This window comes from Symphalangus syndactylus, chromosome 3 (genome assembly GCF_028878055.3).
Source record: "Symphalangus syndactylus isolate Jambi chromosome 3, NHGRI_mSymSyn1-v2.1_pri, whole genome shotgun sequence".
Lineage (NCBI taxonomy): Eukaryota > Metazoa > Chordata > Mammalia > Primates > Hylobatidae > Symphalangus > Symphalangus syndactylus.
In genome coordinates this window covers 123508518-123530079 of record NC_072425.2, presented here as the reverse complement: position 1 = coordinate 123530079, position 21562 = coordinate 123508518, and the positions used below count along the sequence as shown (strand labels likewise).

The following is a 21562-nucleotide window of genomic DNA, read 5'->3' as shown; positions in this document are numbered from 1 at the left end:
GTAGGCATCTAGGGGTCAGGTTTCCCCCCTCCAAGGAACACTCCACATTCTCCTAGAACTAAGGATATCATCTCCCACTTGTTATCCATTAGCTTCAGTTATTTTGGTGTAGACTGTGTCAATATAACCCCATTACTGTTATCATGTTTAATTATATATCAACTGTACATTGAGGGCTTTTTCAAGGCATGGACCAGACAGACTAATCAGAGAGTAAATACACAGCACTTAATTTACTCTTCAGAATTTTTAATCAATGCCTATTGACTATCTCAAGGGTTGAAGTCTCTATTTTAACTCCATTTTAAAATGGAGTTAAATGGGGAATTCAGCCAATTTATTCAACATTTATCACTGCTTTGCTCTAGGTACTATACTAAATGTCTAATATTCGGCAGTAAAGAAATATATATACTATAACTATATGTTATATACATGTATATAATATATGTAACTATATCCTTCTCTGATGGGAAAATCCAACATTTAAACAAAATAAACAGAAATATAAATATTTAATTTATAATTAATTATGTTTAATGCCATGAAAGGAACAAATAAGGTTTTATTTAAGAACAACTGGAGGGAGAAAGTGGAGAAAAATATACTTTTCCAGTTAGACCATATTATGTACAGATGAAATCTGATTTAACCTGTAACTTAACCAGATTTATGTAGCAAATTAAACATAAATTTTTTCGTATATTTAATCCATTCATTTGTGTATTCAAGAGCATTTATGTTCTTTGAGCCCTATAATGATCCAGCTATTAGGCTCACAAAAATGACCAGTACTCAGTTCCTGTCTTTGAGGAGCTCATAGTTGTTTTTTTGTTTTTTAATTAGCAGTGCCTTTCATTAAAATAATTGCATACGAAATGGAAACAAATATGTTCCTTTTCCTCTTTCATTCTTCTTTAGATGAGGATAGGAATTCACTCGGGCTCTGTGCTGGCTGGAGTTGTTGGGGTGCGAATGCCACGTTATTGCCTGTTTGGAAATAATGTCACACTGGCAAGCAAATTCGAGTCGGGAAGTCACCCTCGGCGCATCAATGTCAGCCCAACCACTTACCAGTAAGTGTTCTCTGGCCTCCTCCTTCCTGTCTTTGGCTTTGTTTTGAGCTGCTATGCTGTCATTTGTGAGACCCTGTTCTTTTTCTTGATCCTGTCATTCTCTAAGATACTATGAGTAGAACTGCCCAAACCCAAAGATAGATAGTAATTGTGACACAAACTTTTATTTGCACTCTGTGAGAGTGCATGAAAAATCTGACATGACTGAGAGGTGAATATAGGTTTGTCATTTCCCACAGTCTCTGTCCTTCTTAAGTATACCTGTTTAAAATACAGGAGAGCAAATATTCTTAAGGATCTACATTATAATAGAAATCTCAACATTTTCAAAATGTTTCTGTTTATAAGAATTAAAGAAATACGATAGAAAAGGTGGTTGGCACCAACATGGCACATGTATACATATGTAACAAACCTGCACATTGTGCACATGTACCCTAAAACTTAAAGTATAATAATAATAAAATAAAAAAAAGAAAAGGTGGTTTGACTGTTTTTTTTTGAATAAATAAATAAATAAAGACTCTTTAAGTTTATATATATATATAAATTATCCCTTACTCAAAATGCTTGGGACCACAAGTGTTTTATGGTTTGAAATTTTTTGAGTTTTGGAATATTTGTGCATTATATTACCTGGTGAGCATCCCAAATTTGAAAATCTGAAATCCAATATGTTCTAAAGAGCATTTCCTTTGAGTAACATGTTGGTTCTCAAAAAGTTTCAGATTTTGGAGCATTTTGGACTTTGGGATTTTGAATGCTCTGCTATACCAGGTACAGAGTAAAACATTAAATTCTTTTTATCTTAAAGGTAATCTTTGACAACACTACACATTTTTGCCTCCTGAATTCATTCTTATTTTGTGTCTGGTAGAAATCTCCCCTATTAGATATTAAGCCCCATATATGGGCAGCGACTGTGTCTCTCACAGTCATAATGATAAGTTTGGCTCATCATTATATCCCCAAACTTATAAAAATGTCTAGCGCATAATAAGCACTCTATATTTATCAAATTAATGAATAAATACACTGATAAGATGGACATCTTCAAAATTAACAGCAAAGAAAAGCATGAAAATATCTTACTTTATCACACTTTGGCTTTATTCCGGGCATTATTGTATAGCTACTTAATTAATTTCATGTTTTAAGTAACTTAGAATCATACTGAAAAAAATGTAAAGTAGGAATAGTGGCCATTGATTTTTCTATTGACATGGTTACAAAAAACTGAAGCAGAAAACTTGAATATAAAGATAATAAAAGTTGACTATAATAATAAATAAAATAGTGATATTTTCAAACTTTTGATACCAAATTAGAGGGTAATTTGGTATCAGAAATTTCAGAGAGAGAATTTAAAGTTTTTAGATGAAAAACAGATACTTCCAGATTCTGCAAAATAGATGAGAAAGAAAACTGAAATTACAAATATAAAATCAAGAGAAAGTTCACATTAAAAATACATTTTAAAGCTCTTGCTAAGCTCATTAAAGTAGTGAATACCTTGATTTTACTGTTTTTGAATAAAGACACACCTCTTACTAATTTTAAGGAGCCCAAGAGATTTTGAGAGCCTCACAGATAACTTCTGGACAAAGTTTCAGGATTCTGTCTAATCATTACTTATCTAAGAACTATCTGCTATTTTCAGGATGTTTATAAGAAGATTTACATCTTTTAAACTTCTCCCAATTTTCCCAACACAATTCTGGGCATATTACAGATGATCTGACAATAATTACCATAGCAAATTGAATTTTGTCAAATTCTCTAGTAGAGATCAGTGACTCTGATACTTTCTGCTCTATACGATGAAAAAAAGTTACTGAAGATCAGCTACCTCACTCATATCCTATTACATGGTTCCATTTATTCCCATCATGGTATTGATACTTATTTTCCATGTTTGTGTAACATAGTGTAAATTTATGTCTTCTGTGACAACTTCACTTAAAAAAAATTTAAAAAAGAAAGAAAGAAAGATGTGTAAAAGAATGGGCCCAACCTGTGTGAGGAGTTCATGCCCGGAGCTTAGACATCATAACAGTAGCTGGCCTTGTTTACATAGTGATAGATAAAAAAAAAAAAAAAAAAAAAAAAAAAAAAAAAAAAAAAAAAAACTCTGCCAGCCATACAAGTCTGTGCATTTTGGTGGTGACTCAGAGTTTTTGTAGTCTTTTTCACAGTTAGTTTATGATGATCCTTAGTGATTAACAAGGTCTGAGGAATGAAATCATTTCAACTACTACATACACTGAAGCTTACTGTTGTGTTATTGTTCTGCACCTTCACCCCCAGGCCCCCCAAAATCAAACAGAGCCATAGATAGACATGTTGAGCTGACAGGTGGGTAGATTCTTAGAACAAATATAATTTATGAAGTAAAACCCAGTATTAAGCTCATGAGAGTTTGAAATCTCTGTTTTATCCCTGAATTACATTCTGTAGAATGTCCAACATTACCTGTTTATCTTGAAAACTGTATGATTATTATAAACTTTGGAAGTGGACTGTTTTGATATTATGATAAATTGAAATCATTTTTTGAATGGTTCATTCCAAATGCATTTGGTCTGAAATATTCAAATAATTGAATTTTAAAAATATTTTTATAACTATTGTGGAGTACTGAAGATAATATAATAGCCATGATCCCACCACAGTTAAACACTTTATATTTTGCTTCAGATATTTCTTAATAAAAATGAACAAAATATTTTCTTTGGAATTTTCTAAATCTTTCATTGTGACATCCTAATGAGTTTGGTGTGTTTCAAAGTCCCGTGTTTTGTTCTGTTTTTTCTTTTTTTTTGAGACGAGTCTCACTCTGTCGCCCAGGATGGAGTGCAGTGGCACAATCTCCACTCACTGCAACCGCCGCCTCCTGGGTTCAAGGGATTCTCCTGCCTTAGCCTCCCGAGTAGCTGGAACTACAGGCACGTGTCACCACGCCTGGCTAATTTTTTGTATTTTTAGTAGAGACAGGGTTTCATCTTTTTAGCCAGAATGGTCTCCATCTGCTGACCTCGTGATCCGCCTGCCTTGGCCTCCCAAAGTGCTAGAATTACAGGCCTGAGCCACCGCGCCCTGCCCCATTCCCATGTTTTATATATTAACTTTCTACATATGTATCCATTAATAATATAATTTTATTTTAGATGTTTTATTTTCATAAACGGTATTTTACTGTATGACTGTTTCACTAACTTTGGTTTCTTTTAAACACAATTTAATACTTTTAAGATCTATCCATGTTGGAACATCTTTCTTTGGAAATTCCAAAGAAAGAATGGGTTCGGTAATTTGGTCAAAGGTTCATTTTGAGCTGTAACTAAGAGCTGAGATAGTAATCAGTTTATTCCTATGTGTTTTTATTAACAAAAGTCCCTTACTGATGACTGTCTAAATCATAGACAGCTCTAGCTCGTCATTTTAATCGCTGTATGACATTCCAGTGTATGACTCCACCATATTTTAGTATTTCATACATATATTCCTCTGTTGATCAACACTTAGTATATTTTCTGTTTTTTAATTATCACAAAGTTTGTTCCTATGAACATTATTTACCTGACATTACAAAAAAGAAATTTTTATTAAGTTTTCCAAATTAGATGTTTTGATTTTTCTTCAATAAATGTGTTTACATACATTTTTGTTCCCATCATCCCAATTATGGGATAAGTTTTTTATGGGATATGGATTTTAAATAGTGCACATAATATATGCACTATTAATATATGCACTTTAAATAGTACATATAATATATATATTCTATATACTAATATATTACTTTAAATACTGCATATAATATATATTTTAAAATAGTGCATATTATAAACAAACAACTGTCTTAACATCATGCTGCTGATCTGTAAAACAGAAATAATTGCTTATATAAAGGACAGCTTTAGCAAATTTTGAAATAAATGATTTCTCTCAGCATAATTATTTTTTCTTGCTACAGTGCAAACTAAAAATGTAGAAAGACTTGAATTATTTTGGTATGAAATTTTTCTTAATCTTTAAGCATTTTTGCTTTTCTCATTTTACAATTGATCTACTTCCAGATGTTTTAGAATGCCTATTTTTAATTGACTGTGAAAGGCTTCTTTCTGTTAAAACCAAATTTCTTACTAACCACTGATACCTGAACAGCTCACTGTATGAGGGGATGTACAGTCGAGCAGATTAGGCAGTGGTGAAGTGCATGAGCTCAGAATCAAAGTGCCTAAAATAGAATCCAGGCTCTAACGTTTACTGTCTACATGAACTTTAGTGACTTCATTTCTTTGGACCAAGTTATCTCATCTTTAAAATGGGTACATGTTTATGAAGATTATTGTTGGCATTTAATGTGATATTTTTAAAGCTCCTTATACTTGGAACATAGTAGACATTCATTTACTGCTTCGTCCTGTTCTTTCCATGGAGGAAGAAACCATCTTATTCCTGCACTTGAATCTCATAATTTATAAATTTAGCCATGATGAATGATGTGTGCTGGTAGGATTACAGACCTCATCTGGAAATCCCAGAGAAAGAATGGGTTTGGTAATTTGGTCAAAGGTGCATTTTGAGCTGTAACTAAGAGCTGAGATAGTAATCAGTTTATTCCTATGTGTTTTTATTAACAAAAGTCCCTTACTGATGAGTATCTAAATCATAGTCATGTGATTAAAAATTGGCTGTGTACATGGAAAATTCCCAAATTTAAGCAGAGGTACATAATTCAATTAATCACGTGATTAATTGAATTATGTACCTCTGCTTAAATGTGGGAATCATATATGTATATCTATATATATATGATTACTAAGTAATCATTACTTAATAAGTAATCATATATATGTATGTAATCGTATATATAGTATGTAATTAATCTAATTAGTAAGTAATCATATATATGTGATTGCTTACTAATTAGATTAATTACTTACTGTTGGCTTCAACAACACAAACATTATTTTATAGTTCTGTAGGGCACAAGTCTGACACAGGTCTCACTTAGCTAAAATCAGCGTGGGCATCATGAGGCCTTCATTCTTTGCTGAAAGTTCTAGGTGATAACATGCTTTCTTGCCTTTTCCAGCTTTGAGGCCACTCTCATTCCTCTGTTCAGAACCTTCTTCTTCCATCATCAAAGCCAATGATAGTTCATCTTTCTAATTCTATTTCCATCATCACATATCTTTTACTGACTCTTCCTCCCTCTTCTACTTTTAAGGACTCTTGTGATTATGTCAGGCCCACTGGATAATCCATGGTAATTTCTCTATTTTAATGTCATCTGATTCGCAATCTTAATTCCATCTGCACCCTTAATTCATCATTGCCATGTGTATTAGTCAGGGTTCTCTAGAGGGACAGAACTAATAGGATAGATGTATGTATAAAGGGGAGTTTATTAAGGCGTATTGACTCACAGGATCACAAGGTGAAGTCCTACAATAGGGTGTCTGCAGCTGAGCAGCAAGGAAACAGTCCAAGTCCCAAAGCTGAAGAACTTGGAGTCCAATGTTCAAGGGCAGGAAGCATTCAGCATGAAAGAAAAATGTAGGCCAGAAGACTAAACCAGTCTAATCTTTCCATGTTCTTCTGCCTGGTTTTATTCTGGCTGTGCTGGAATTGATTAGATTGTGTCCGCCCAGCTTGAGGGTGGGTCCACCTTTCCCAGCCCACTGACTCAAATGTTAATCTCCTTTGGCAACACTCTCACAGACACACCCAAGAACAATACTTTGCATCCTTCACTTCAATCAAGTTGACACTCAATATTAAACATCACACCATGAGACCTAACATATTCACATTTTTCAGGGATTGGGATGTGGACATCTTGGGAGGTGCGGGTTATTCTTCCTACAACAAGGGAAAATTTAAATGCTAAAACCTGCCTAGAAATATAGCCCCAATCTTACTTCTGCATACCTGTCTTTGAGGATTAAAAAAAAAAAATACAAATTATGTAAGCAAAATCTGGGGAGGAAAAAGGACTTTCACAAATGAGACCTATGGCTTATAAAGGATTTCTACTGGGACTTAAGATATAGATTTCCTGAAGACAGGAATCTAGTGTAGGACTGAATTATATTTCTATATTTAAGAAGCAGTAGAGCCCTTGGCTTGAGGAGAAGACACTAAGAAGCTACCCTGAGAAATAAGTAATTTTTATAAAGATGACCGCAGTCCTCTCACTGCATAACCTGCCCTCAGACATGGATACCCACATACCATCTCTTACAAAACTCAAGAAGTTATAATATTTATCTTTAGACCTCTAGCACCAAGTTTAAAATTGCACAGACCACATTTTTGTGCAAGAGTTTAATATAGTGCATAATTCCTACCCTAGGAATTAAGAGAACTGCATCTAATATTGGTTAAGCTATTTGATGACTTAGATGAGCTCTCATGCATCTTTTAGCTCCTATCTCATTATAGTCACAGCAAACATTTATTGAATTACTTACAGTTTATTTATATTATCATTTAATCCTTACAGCAAGAGGAGTGTGAGTTCTGAATTGTCATTATCTTTTTCAGATGAGAAAAACTGAAACTCAGGTTAAATAAGTCACTAAGAACATTGAGCTAAATGAGTGCAGGAGTCATAATTCAAACCCATAGCTGCCCTACTCTAAAGCCTGAGATCTTATCCGTGGCCAGGCTGTCCCACTGGGTTGAAAACTACTTGAAATAACATGGAAAAAAACAATAATTTTTAAATTTTTTAGCTGGCACATTATAGTACATGTTTATAGGATACAGAGTAACATTTTGATAAGTGTTTACAATGCATAATGATCAAATCAGGATAATGAGCATATCTATCACCTCAAACATTTATCATTTCTTTGTGTGAGGAACATTCAAACTCCACTCTTCTAGCTTTCTGAAAATACACAGTGAATTACCATTAACCCTATTCACCCCAAGTGCTGCAGAACACCAGAATTTATTCCTCCTATCTAGCTGAAATTTTGTATCTGTTAACCTCTCTACATCGTCTCCTCCCCTCTTACCCTTCCTAGCCTTTAATACCCACAATTCTACTCTCTACTTTTATGAGCACAAATTTTATTTTTTAAAAAACCCATTAATTTCTGAATATTACTAGCCTCGATGAGAGGATTTCTTCTGCAAGAAAATGGTGAAGAGAGCAGTGGGGAGCAAAGTGGAATTAGAGCAAGGGAGATTCGTTTTCTCTTTGCAGATATAATGCCCTCAGGTTGAACTTTTGCTGTTCTGGAGTTGTTTTTATACTCAGGATAATAAAAACGAAGGATATTCTAACGTGTTTATTTGGAGTGTCTGTGTTTCTAACTATATTAGTATCTCTGTCTCTAGCTCTGAAATGAACATGAGTATATGGGACAAACTTGTGGCAAGTGGAAGCTTCCAAGTGAAAAAGAAAATTGTCTGTTGCCTCTGTGAGGCTAAAAAACATTTTGTGTAAGCATGTCTCTAATGCATATAATAATTTACTGGGAATATAGGCTTGCTTTTAGGAATTTACTTTATAAACAATTTGGAGGAATGCATCTTTCTGGTAAATTCAGAGAAAGATGAATGGAGTAATTGAAGAATGATGACATTCCTTGGGTATAGTTTTTATTTCATTAAACTATACGTTCGATATAGTTTAATAATCAGTAATACAAGTCAAAAACACTAACTCTGCTTCTGTTCCTTTGTCAATATAATTATTATACAAGGGTGAGATACTATGTTATAAATATTTACTCTTCTTCCTATGGATGCTTAATGTGGGGAAAGATCCAAAGAAACTTCAAGAAATTCTTATCTAGTAGTTTTTCCGTAGCCTTTTCTTAAAAAAAAAAAAAACAACATGCTTATCTGCACTAGTGATTTGATATTTAAGGAAAATAAAAAGTATTCGGGCTGGCATGTTACTACCCTTCAGTCTTTTAAATAACTTTATTAATCATCGTATCATTTTCTCTATGGAAGCACCAAAACAGTAAACATATTTTACGAAAGAAATGTAATCAGTAAAGACAAATGACTTAATAGTTTTCCCAAAAGGATAAACTGGAGCTGTGCCTCAAGAATTATATTTCTATTTTTCCAATTACAAACAGCAACATTAATATTACCCTTTTAAATGTGCCAATAAAAGTCATTTCTAGCAAAATTGAATGAGATATTCTATTCATTTCAATATGTCTTTTTACTATATCTTTCTTTGTCTCCCTGCTATATCAAAAAGCATTTTCCCCAGAAAATGTAATTCTGTGGATCAGGAATCTGATGCCTTCCCAATTTTTTAAAAATAAATCTTGTCTTTTTTGGGGGTAGGGGTATTTTAGAATATTCCACTTCAGTCATTCCATATATTTACCAGCATATTTAAGGCCATTGTAGTGAAGTCTTTAAAAATCAGAATATAATGCTGCAGTTATTTTTACAGTAAAAATAGTAAAAACTTACCTATTAGCTTACTCTTAAAGGTCTAATTGCTAAAATTTGTAAGAATCAATGAGAAAATATATAATTATGTACTGTGCAAAAGTGGTTAGTTGTTTTCATAGATAAGAAATGAAGAGTATGTCTGGCAATTTAAGATATGTTTTTCCTTGGGAGGCCAAGGCGGGCGGATCACGAGGTCAGGAGATGGAGACCATCCTGGCTAACACGGTGAAACCCCGTCTCTACTAAAAATACAAAAAAATTAGCTGGGCGAGGGGACAGGTGTCTGGAGTCCCAGCTCCTCGGGAGGCTGAGGCAGGAGAATGGCGTGAACCTGGGAGGTGGAGCTTGCAGTGAGCTGAGATTGCACCACTGCACTCCAGCCTGGGCAACAGACCGAGACTCCGTCTCAAAAAAAGAAAAAGAAAAAAGACATATTTTTCTTTATGATTTGGTTTATTATTTGGCATAGGTTTGGCTTATATGATTAGGCTTAAGATTAAATCTAGAAATAAAGTTTTGCTGTTTTTCTTTAGGTCCCATTCCTAACTAGTATGAAGGGAAAGCTTGGTGGTTCTCTTCATGACGGCATTGCTAAAAAGTTAATTACCTAGTTCTAGGATTCAGAATTTAAAGGCATTAATCTGGTATTCATGTCGATAATTCCTATTTATATGGGAGATATCTGTTAATTTCACACACAAAAAGAATTTCCTTGAAGTATAAATACTGTGATTGGCAACTCTGCTTAAATGTGGGAATCATATACATAAATATATGTCATAAATAACGTTTACAAATAATGCCAACCTTAAATAAATTTTCCACATTATCTAAAATACTATAAGGTGAAAATTAGTTACTAATTAAGCATGATTTAAAGCAAAAGAAAAAGTCACTCCTTGTATTTTCCTTTCCCTTTCTCCACTAAAAATGGCACCATTTCTAGTGGCCTGAAGGTCAATATTTATTTTGTAATTAACACAGGTTTAATAATCCTTTCTGAAGGTTCTTTTAGATGTCCACAGTTTAGCTAAAAAGGCCAAGTTCTTTAGAAAAGTAAGTGTTAAACATGTTTTGGCTGTGGAAACAATTCAAGTAATATCTGACTTAAAATCCAAGGTAGAACATAGATAAAAGTATTACTGTTGAGGTTTTTGGGGGCTGCTGTTGCATTTAAGCCTTATGATTAGTGTGTTTATGAAGCATTTTCTATGCATACTCACATGTGCTTGTTTCTGGAAACAGTTTTTTTTAATATTCTCATCAGATTTCAAAATGGACCATGATTCAGAAAATATTAAGAATCACTACTGACTGATTAAATAAATGAATGACCAAATAAAAGAATGTGAATTTCATATTCCTGTTCTGCCACTAATTAGTTTATGGCCCTGGATAAGCCACATAAATGATCTCATCTTTCATTTACTTATAAACTAGGTTAGGTCTAGATAATTCTAAAAATATTTTATACTAAATCCTGGAACAGAAAAAGTAGCATTAATAGAAAATCAGTGAAATCTGAATAAAGTCTGCAATTTACTTAATAGTAATATACCATTGTTAATTTCTTAGTTTTGACAAATGTACCCAGGTTAAGTGGAATGTTAACATTAGATGAAATTGAGTAAAGACTATAAGTGAACTCACTTCTTGCAGAACTATACTATATATCTTGCAATTCTTCTATACTATATTATCTTTGCAATTCTTCTATAAATCTAACATTATTCCAAAAAATCCTTACTTAAAAAATTATTATAGTTCTGACATCCAGACCAGGCACAGTGGCTCATGCTTGCAATCCTAGCATTTTGGGAGGCCGGGGGAGAGGATCCCTTGAGTTCAGGAGTTTGAGACCAGTCTGGGCAACACAGTGAGACCTTATCTCTACCAATATTAAAAAAAAAATTACCCACACATGGTGCATGTGCCTAAAGTCCCAGTTGCTCAAGAGGCTGAGGCAGGGGGATCGCTTAAGCCTAGGAGATGGAGGCTGCTATAAGCCGTGATCACACCACTGTACTGCAGCTTCAGCAACAGAGCCAGACCCTGTCTTTAAAAATATATATATATATATATATATATATATATTTAACATTCAGTGAAAGCTGTGAATTTATTTTCAACTTACATAACAGAGGATCTTATATACTATTAGAGACCCACTGAATGTTTTTGAGCCTGGAAACAACATGATCAAAGAAAAGCTTACTTAGAAGCGATGTTCCACAGGGAGTGGAGTAGGGAACACCTAGAGGTGAAATGACCATAAGAGAAGAGGTAACAGCGTTGTTCCAAGCCTAAGGTACAGTCATGAACTAAGGCCATGATCGTGGGAATAGAGGTATAGAAAGTATGAAAAAACTTTAAAGAAATAATTGACAGGGCTGAATGGGCAAAAACACAAAGCCATTCTATATATTGCATGGTTAATACTGTGCCTTGAAATTGGAAAGCCATATTTATTCACTCTCAGAATTAATGCCTTATGAATATATTTTTAACTTTAAAGTTCTTACTTTTAGGTTTAGCATGTAATCAAGCCTCTATATCATTTTAAATTTCTCCTTTTTTCCAATTGTGTGTACATTGTCCTCTGAAGGAAATGGCAAAATTTTATATTATATTGTTTGTTTGATTATGGTACTATGTTATATTAAGGAAATATGTTTGTTTCAAATCCCCTCAAAACAAGGCAGTCTACCTTCCAAAAAACAGATCATGAATTGTATTATTTAAATACATTTTAATATTTAATAAAATACAGTATGTTTGGAGTATTCATTTTTAAACTAGAGAATTGAAACCAGTCTTAATTGGGCCTTAATCTTTTAGCAGTCAGTTCTTCCCACTGCTCTTTTGTGTGAAACACTGTGCATCAGGAAAAATCTGATTGCTCTAAATGCTATGTTAAGAATCCTTTCTGTGGCTCTTACTAAAGTGCAAAGATTCTCATGCATTAGTCACCTATTACTAAATCAAAATTGCTTTGTAATCAGTTTTTGTGATATTGGCCAACATGACAGTGTTTCCTCTGGAGATCTTACTTGAAAATTTTTCAGATTTGCAAGTCTAAAACTAACATGTTTGATCATGCTGCTTTGTATGATCCTCTATAAACTGAATACTTTATAAATTCTCAAGCCTCACTAAATGTTAGAGCTGTAACTAATCTTTGAAATAAATTAGAGTAAAATCTTTCTTTTTCCACAAGGAAATTAAGAAACCAGAGAATTTAAGCGACTTAACTAATGCCATCAACTAATTTTTCTCTATCTAACCTGTATGAGGGAAAGAAAAACTCTAAAATATAAGAGATCAGATTTACTAAGCCTACCTATACCTCTTCTCCTCTCTCATAGTTTCTCTCTACAAAAATGAGTATTTCTGAGAAGCATAATTTTAGTGGAATTTGCAAGGAATATTTTCTATAAAACATTGTTCATATAAGAAGTCGGTTGAACTCTTAAAGAAAAGGAAAAAAGTATGCCCTTTTTTTAGCCTCCAAATATTTTCCTAGGTTGATTTGCCTTCTTGGGGGCTGAAGTTATTAAAATTTGCATGATCTCCTTAGAATACATTTAGGCTAACTCTATTTCTGATTGGTTGAATAATATAGAAAATAGAGAACATAGAATTCTTAAGTCTAGGAATCTAATTTGGTACTAATTTTTAAGTAATGAAATCAACTAATATTCATGTTTTAAAATAATTGTGCATATTTTCTTCTTTCCACTTCTTTATCTTTTATACAGAAAGACCAGCACAATGATGAACTTGTTTTTAAGAAAGACTTTTGGTCAGAGAAGTGAAAAATGTGAGGAAATTATTTAACTTACAAGAACTGCTTACAGTTATCTTTTCTAATCTCTCACTTACCATCTCTTTTTAAAGTTCTGTCTGTAGACATATTAAACTTTTGCATGAATGTTTTAAAGTTTAAATTCCTTGACATTTACTAGAAATGGACTTTTTAGGCTGTTAAAGGTCAAAATTGACAGGGTCCAGAGAAGTCAATGGGGTAGAATGCTCTTTAGTTATTTAGCATCCTAAAATTCAAGAATGTAAAGGGCATTAGTTTTGCCACTCAAATAGGAACATCCCAGAAGATGTATACTCTCTAGCAGGTATCAGGTATGCAGAGTATGAAACCTATAGTTAAGCACACTTTGCCATCAGTACCTACTCCTGGGTGGGTTGCAGAAAAAATGTGCAGGGGTGTTGCTGAAGTGCCTCTGAGACTCTCTGCCTTATCATTTTCAGGGGACATACAGGAAGACTATCCCTTTAGGAGAACTTATTGGCCTGAATTTTAGATCCCACAGATTGCCTCAAATTATAAAATTACCTCAACATCTGCAAGTAAAAATATTTGCAACCTTAAAATGCATAAACATTTGGTGAGATCCTTTTTCTGTTTTATTTCATCATGAGCTAGATTCTTACTTTCCTTATTTGGAAAGGTATATTTCCAGAGAATGAATCATTGCATTTCAAGGGATTTCAGGCTGTCTAGCCGACTCAATAACTACAGTTCCATTGGACCTATCTTCAGACTGCATCTGATCTTGGAGCAGTGAAGCACAAAGCAGAAGGGCAGAGTTCCTTCTTTTCTTCCACTCAAGTAGAAAGAAGAAGGTAAATAGGAAAAATTCAGGAACTTTACAACACTTAGGAAAACATGTGTCTTGATGTTTTTTATTTTCATTTTTCAGAACCGTCATCCTTCTCCTACACCCAAAAATGCAGTGCCCATTGCTATTATAATAGAATCCAAATGCATTCCTTAGCAAAAAAAGATATTCAGGTGAATAATTTGTAACAACAGAAATTTCTAATTAAGCAAATTGAGGCCCTGAGTTTATCATTATCCTTTTCTGAAGTTAATAATTAATCTTTTTTGAAACAACAACAAAATGACTTCCAGATATCACTCAGGTATACACTTTCCACCTTCCTCTCTTCCATTTTGTTGGAGCAAAATGACATATACACATACAAACACACAAAGACTGGAAGAGGATTTAAAAATGGAAGAGAGGAAGGTGGAAAGTGTATGCCTGAGTGATATTTGGCTTAATGTCTAAAAGAAATCTGAAGTTTCAGGTCTTACAGAAGAGTGAGTGGGTAAGAAGCAAGTATATTCACTCTAAATCTAAATATCAGCCTGTTTACACACACACATGCATGCACACACACACAACCTAATTAGGAGGATAATCTAAAACATCCAAAATATGACCAGAAAAGATTCCAGAAAGAGTACAAGGGTAGAAAACACTCTAGGGTATTTTAAGTCGGAAGATACACAGGGAATAGTGTGCTTACAGAATCATGAGAAGAGATAAAAATCAGGTTCTAAGCTGGATATCTTGAAATGATACCCATAAAATATAGAACTGGCCAGGTGCACAAGCTCCTACCCCTGTGCTCACCACAGGAACTATAATAGTCTAGGTCAGGAGCCATGGCCACAGCCATACCAGCCTTTGGACATCAGGAAACTGAAAAATGGATGCCTAAATATGCATTCCCATGATTATGAAGTTAGATGTTAGACTAACATGTCACCAGTACTGGGCCATTTTCTTGACACTTAGGAAGCTAAAAACTGGAGCCTGCTTCTGCAGAACTCCAATATCAATAGTCACTGTTAATGGTCAGTTGCCAAGGGAAATAGAATCTACTTCACTTCTGCCATTCAAAACTTTGTCAGGTCAGTCTTAATTTAGGAACCTAATAATTACTCAGAACCATAGTAGCTAGGGAAATTGGGAAATGTAGTTTCAAGCTGGGTAGCCATGTACTTTTGTAGAACTTTATTACTAATAAATAAAGGGAGAACAAATTTTGGGGCATAGCTAACTCTAGAAAGATATAAGAGGTTTGTTCTCCTGAGACATTGAACCAGAGGAATTCTAAATTCAGGAAGGTAAATATGGGAGGATTAAATAAAAGTCTACATTCATAACAGTGAGATTCCCAGGTTATTTCCTAAATTCAACTTCCAGAATGCTGGAAGCCAGGTGTAAATCCCATAGGAATGATTGGAATATCGTTACTTGGACAAACTGGACCAAAGGAAAAACAGTAAATATATTGATATTTGGGAACCCTAATGAAATGGTCAGGTTAAACCTACAATTCAACATTATTTTGCTACACACAAACCTTCTAACCATGTCATAATGACTTATACTTAAATAGAAAGATATTTACAGACATTAGTAATTTGTTGAATGCCTTGACATGAAAAAAGAGACCAAAACAAAAAAGCAAACAACAAAATCTAGTCCATTAATATCTAGAGGAAAAAGAGACAATATAGAGAACTAAAGAAAACTATAAAAAGATGATTAATATTCTCATAGATTTAAAATAGTAAGAACACAAGAAAAAATAATCATACCACAAGAGTGGAAATTAAAATGAAATATCTGAAATTTTAAAATTCTTTATGTGTCGGAAAATAATGTTGGATGCAATCTTCCAGAAAATAGAATGTTTTAAAATGAGGGAATAATTTGAGAAAAAGGAAAACAAATTAGAAGATTAATTTACCAGGTCCAATGTCTAAGCCAAAATGCATAAAAAGAAAACATATAAAACAAGGCATACAAAATTATTAAGTAACTTTTTAAAAATTCCTAGAACTGAAAGACATAGTTTGCTACATAAAAAGCTTCAAAAGGATCCACTAATTGTCATTGTACCAAATAAAAAAGATGCAATTAGCCATATTATTATTAATTTTCACAATACCAGAGATAGAAAGATGATGATGATGTTGATAAGAAAGACTAGGAGAAAATTCACATGCACAGGATTAAAAAACAGAATGACATCTTACTTTTTAACAGCCAAATACGGAGGAGAAAATGAATTCCAAACAAGAATTTAATACCTAATTAAACCAATTAAGTTGAGAGACGAATGAATTAAAGATGTTTTTGACATCTAAAGTTTTTAAAAGGTCACTGTCCTCATACCTTTTCTACCCCTCTACAAGATGCATCAGATTCTACTGCCTCCTCCTTTGCCCTTCAAGTATCCCTTGGTGAGCAGTAGCTGGGTACTGAGTAGACAAGTTTGTGAATACCCTCTGGTAGATAGCATTCTGAGAATGTCACTCTCTTGCAGCTCTGCGCATTACACAGATCCTTCCAGTTATTGAAATAAACAAAAGATTTCCCAGTTTCACACAACGATTTCAAACGTGCAGGTGTCAGAGAGCTATATATACTAGTCTGCCACTATTAGAGGCTGGAACTGGATCTATTCATTTCAGCAAGGTTTATTCTGTCCATGGGGTTGTTCATGGGGCAACTTAGCAAATAAAAATAATCACTATGAAAAGACATTTTCAGCAAAACTCAAAATTCTCTCGTTTCCCTCTCAGTCTTCTCCTATCCCATACATATTATCATCAGAGATAGGAAAGCATTGGTTCAGGCCTAGCTCACAGAAAGCACTTAATGATTACCTGTTGACCAGTTGACTGCTGAACTCACTGACCCTTTTTTAAAATTCTGAGTTTTGTGTTAAAATTTGAACTACATTTAGATCATTTGTACTTCAGTATGAGTAAGTGTCAGACTCTTTCCCAAGGTAAGATGTAGGACAGAGCACAGAGCTTGGTGAAAATTGGGGGAAATGAGCCTGCAAACAAGAGGTGAGAGAGTCAGAAACCAGCTTCATTTCTGCAGCTGTGATGGAGAAGCTCCATGGACCTCCATGGAATCAAGCTTTCTGCACATGCTTGGGAGCCATCCATTGATCCAAAGCAGCAGTAGATTTTTATTTTGAAAAACAATTTGTAGAAAAAACTGTTTAGCAGAGAAAGGGTGACAGGCAGGTAAACTAGGATTTGTGTGATTTCCAAATGCTTATTAAACATGTTGCCAAAACTCCCAGAGTGTGTAACAACCAGCTGGGGATTACAGCTGGGGATTAATTTAGATTTATATAGAATCTAAGCTTCCATATCAGCCCTGGGGTGTTAAAGAAATGGATTGTTAGGCAGAGCTTTAGAGCCAACCCAGGGACTTGGACTTAATAAAGCATTTGAGAGGGGATCCGAGGCTCTGGGATGATCAGGTTCTAAATAATTCCTAATCCTTGTATACATTTGATTGCTTACTCAGCACCATGACTCATATCATCAACAGGCATGCTGTGTGAAATAATTCCCCTGACCTCCTCCACAAACCCCCAAGTCATTCAGATTGTCCTATTGGAAGTCAACTGAATATTGCCCTTCAGTGTTCTTATCTACAAAGTCTGCTGTAATAAATACTGGATATCATAGGAGCTTGAATCAATTTATCGTTACATGCTGTCATTTTTACTATTGAAATTTAAAACTGTATTTAGTTTATGGATACCAAAATGTTTACTGGGAAAAGCAAATACCATTTCATAAAAGCTGTTGTCTCTGTAATTTCTAGCAAAGTACATGAGATCTATTTAAAATGTCAAGAGATCAATTGTTTGTGAAAAGTTTCCTCCCAGCCAATGTGCAGTGAATTATTTAAAAGTTCTGACATCTGAAGCAGCTGGTACCATCTTCTTTCAGTCATTTACAAGTACTTTCATAGATGTAACCCCATTTTTGTTTTGGGTTGAAAATCTCAATTATAGCAAAACAAAGATCTTGGTGAGACAAACAACTGTAAAAGATACATTTGAGGACTTAAAAGATAGGGAGAAGGGAATGTAGCTCATGTGGAGTCCTAATTGTTGATTATGGGCTTTAAGGAAACTTTGTGGAAAGACTGAACTATGGCTATATGTGGTTCTTAACTCTTGTACTTAAATCCATAGTCATCATCTTTCCCTTTCTCCTGTAGAATTTCTTCCTTTAGATTGTATCAGATGTTGTATCATTGTATTGCTAATTTGTTTCAATGAGCATTTCTTGTCTTTTTAGTTATATTAACTTATTCTGCAAGTCCCCACTTACTTGCCTCCATTCAGAGGACTATTTATAATGTCACAACCACTAAAAGAAAGTTTGCTGATTGACTGACATCAATGATTGACACCTATGTATTACACATTGATGACTGTTCTATTTGAGCTTAGCAAAATTGTTGTGGAATTCACTGCCAAATTAAACTACCGTATAGGGCTTTTTACATTTTATTTCTGAAGTGACTGATTATATATTAATAGTAAAGAAAATTGACATTTGTGAAAATGAAAAGCAAGTAAAAAGTACTGATGACTTCCATTCTTATTGTCATTGTTTCTTAGTTTAGTGGTTTTGTGATGGAGAGCTATCTTAGGTAGTCTTGTTATTTATTGTTGGGCTAAACTTGACTGTGTTTACAGGTCTAGGTTCCAGTTCCATTGTCACTACTGTCTTGCTGTTTCCTTGAGCAAATCAGTCTAACTTATTCTGAACTCATTTTCGCCCTCTATAAATTTGGTGGAGATGAGCATTTTTCAACTTTTAAGTTCAGGGGTACAAGCACAGGTTTGTTACATACAAATGTATGTACATACATATATACATTTGTAAATGAGTGTCATGGGGGTTCATTGTACAGATTATTTTATCACCCACGTATTAAGATTACTGCCGATTATTTTCCTGAACCTCTCCCTCCTCCCATCCTTCACTCTCCACCCTCCAAAAGGCTCCAGTGTGTGTTGTTCTCCTCTATGTGTCCATGTGGTCTCATCATTTAGCTGCCACTTATAAATGAGAACATACAGTATTTGGTTTTCTATTCCTGCATTAGTTTGCTAATGATACTGGCCTCCAGCTCCATCCATGTTGCTGGAAATGACATGATCTCATTTTTTATGACTGCATAGTATTCCATAGTGTGTATTTACCATATTTTCTTTATCCAGTCTACCACTGCTGGACATTTAGGTTGATTCCATGTCTTTGCTATTGTGAATAGTGCTGCAATGAACATACACATGCATGTGTCTTTATAATGGAATGATTTATATTCCTCTGGGTATATTCCCAGCAATGGGATTGCTGGATCAAATGGTATTTCTGTCTTTAGGTCTTTGAGGAATCTCCACACTGTCTTCCACCATGGCTGAACTAATTTACATTCCCAACAACTGTGTATACATGTTCCTTTTTCTCCAAAACCTTACCAGAATCTGTTATTTTTTTACTTTTTTTTTTTTTTTTTTTTTGAGACTAAGTCTCGCTCTGTCACCCAGGCTGTAGCAGTGGCATGATGTCGGCTCACTGCAACCTCCACTTCCTGGTTCAAGTGATTCTCCTGCCTCAGCCTCCTAAGTAGCTGGGATTACAGGGGCGTGCCAACATGCCCGGCTAAATTTCGTATTTTTAATAGAGATGGGGTTTCACCATGTTGGCCAGGCAGGTCTTGAACTCCTAACTTCGTGATCTGCCTACCTTGTGAGCCTCCCAAAGTGCTGGGATTTGCCCACCTTGTGAGCCTCCCAAAGTGCTGGGATTACAGGTGTGAGCCACCGTGCCCGGCCCTTGGCTTTTTAATAATAGCCATTCTGACTGGTGTTAAATGGTATCTTATTGTGGTTTTGATTTGCATTTCTCTAATGATCAGTGACGTTGAGCTTTTTTTCATATGCGTGTTGGCTTCATGTATGTCTTCTTTTCAGAAATGCCTGTTCATGTCCTCTGCTCACTTTTTAATGGGGTTGTGTTTTTTTTCTTGTAAATTTGTTTGTTTCTTATAGATGTTTGATATTAGACCTTTGTTGGATGCATAGTTTATACTTTTAGCTTTTGAAAGAATTTTGAAATGTTAGAAGGAGACTTGTTTTTTATATACCAAATGAATATAATCATTTTGTGGGTTTTTTTAAACTGCCATTATATCCTTTAGCAATCAAAATACTATAGCTCTGGTTTTTAAAATTAAATATAGACTGCTCATATTATAACTTATTAGTACTACCAACTATTGTTTTAGGTAATATTTTCTATCCATTTATAGCATTCGAGGAGGAATATTCTCTTCTTCTCCTTAGAGATGCTCATAATTGATGGTGCAGTGTTCTTATATGTTCACACATCCTTTATTCTTCTTGTGCTCATTGTTTCTTTTGCCCTGACCTGTCTCCTACTTGGAGCTGCTGCTAACATGTATCTGTCTTAGGAGGATGGGTTGTTTTTAAGAAAAAGATAATGAGTTTGGATCCAAGGTGCTTTCCAAATAAAGTCTAAACTCTTAGTTTAGGGCTTTAAAATTTTTTCCTAACCTACCGCCCCAGCGTTAACCCTCATTCTTACCTCACTGGGTAATGCTATCATATGGTTAGAAACTTTACAATATTCTTGCTTCTAACCCTTTGGTTACATTGTTTTCCTTATCCACTTGTTGAAACTGTATGTGCCTTTACATAACATCTAGTCCATGAAAGCTTTGTGGTCCTCCCACTGCAAATACTTTTTTTCTTCTAGAGTTCTGCAATTTTCATGTCTACTTTTCTGATGGCATCTAGCCTATTCCGTTCTATACTTTTATATTACTCTGTGTTTTGTTCGTTTATTGGGGTTTTTAATTCTTTTATTCTGTTTCTCTATCTGTTGACAAAACTGTGAGCTTTTTAGATGTGTTCCACTTCTTATATTCACAGAAGTGTCTAGGAGGCTTTTCTTGGGCATTAAGAAATAGTCTATAAAGAGCTGTTGAATTAAATTGAATTGTTGGGCCACACTTTTAGATACAAGTATCAAACTGAACCTTTCATGAAACTGGACGAGTTTAAAGAATAAATTTATTCCAATGTTATTGTTTTGAAAAAGAGTCTTTATGTGTGACTGGAAGAGAAGAATCAACCTGTTCAACCATAATGCTATCGAGTTTGGATAGCATGCTTGGCCAGAAATCAGCAAGCAGATATCAGAGACATTGGAGTCATGAAGTGTTGTTCTACAAAGTTAAATACTTGATTAAAGTTTTTTACATACAGGACACACATTTAAAGCTCACAGTTTAACAAACATAAAAGGAGTGCACTAGAATTTGGGCAGGTTTTAAAAACAGACAAGGTAAATCCTGCATGCTTGAAATAAA

The 21562-nt window shown here is 34.4% G+C and overlaps 1 protein-coding gene across 2 annotated transcripts in view; it reads left to right on the top strand.

Annotated features, from left to right (window-relative positions):
* The window catches only part of GUCY1A2 (guanylate cyclase 1 soluble subunit alpha 2), a 365900-nt gene that overhangs the window by 330305 nt on the left and 14033 nt on the right, over positions 1-21562 (top strand). For both annotated transcript variants that reach the window (XM_055272969.2, XM_055272968.2), the window contains one exon: positions 922-1076. In XM_055272969.2, the coding sequence (XP_055128944.1) occupies positions 922-1076 (155 nt within the window). The remainder of the gene's footprint in view (positions 1-921; positions 1077-21562) is intronic.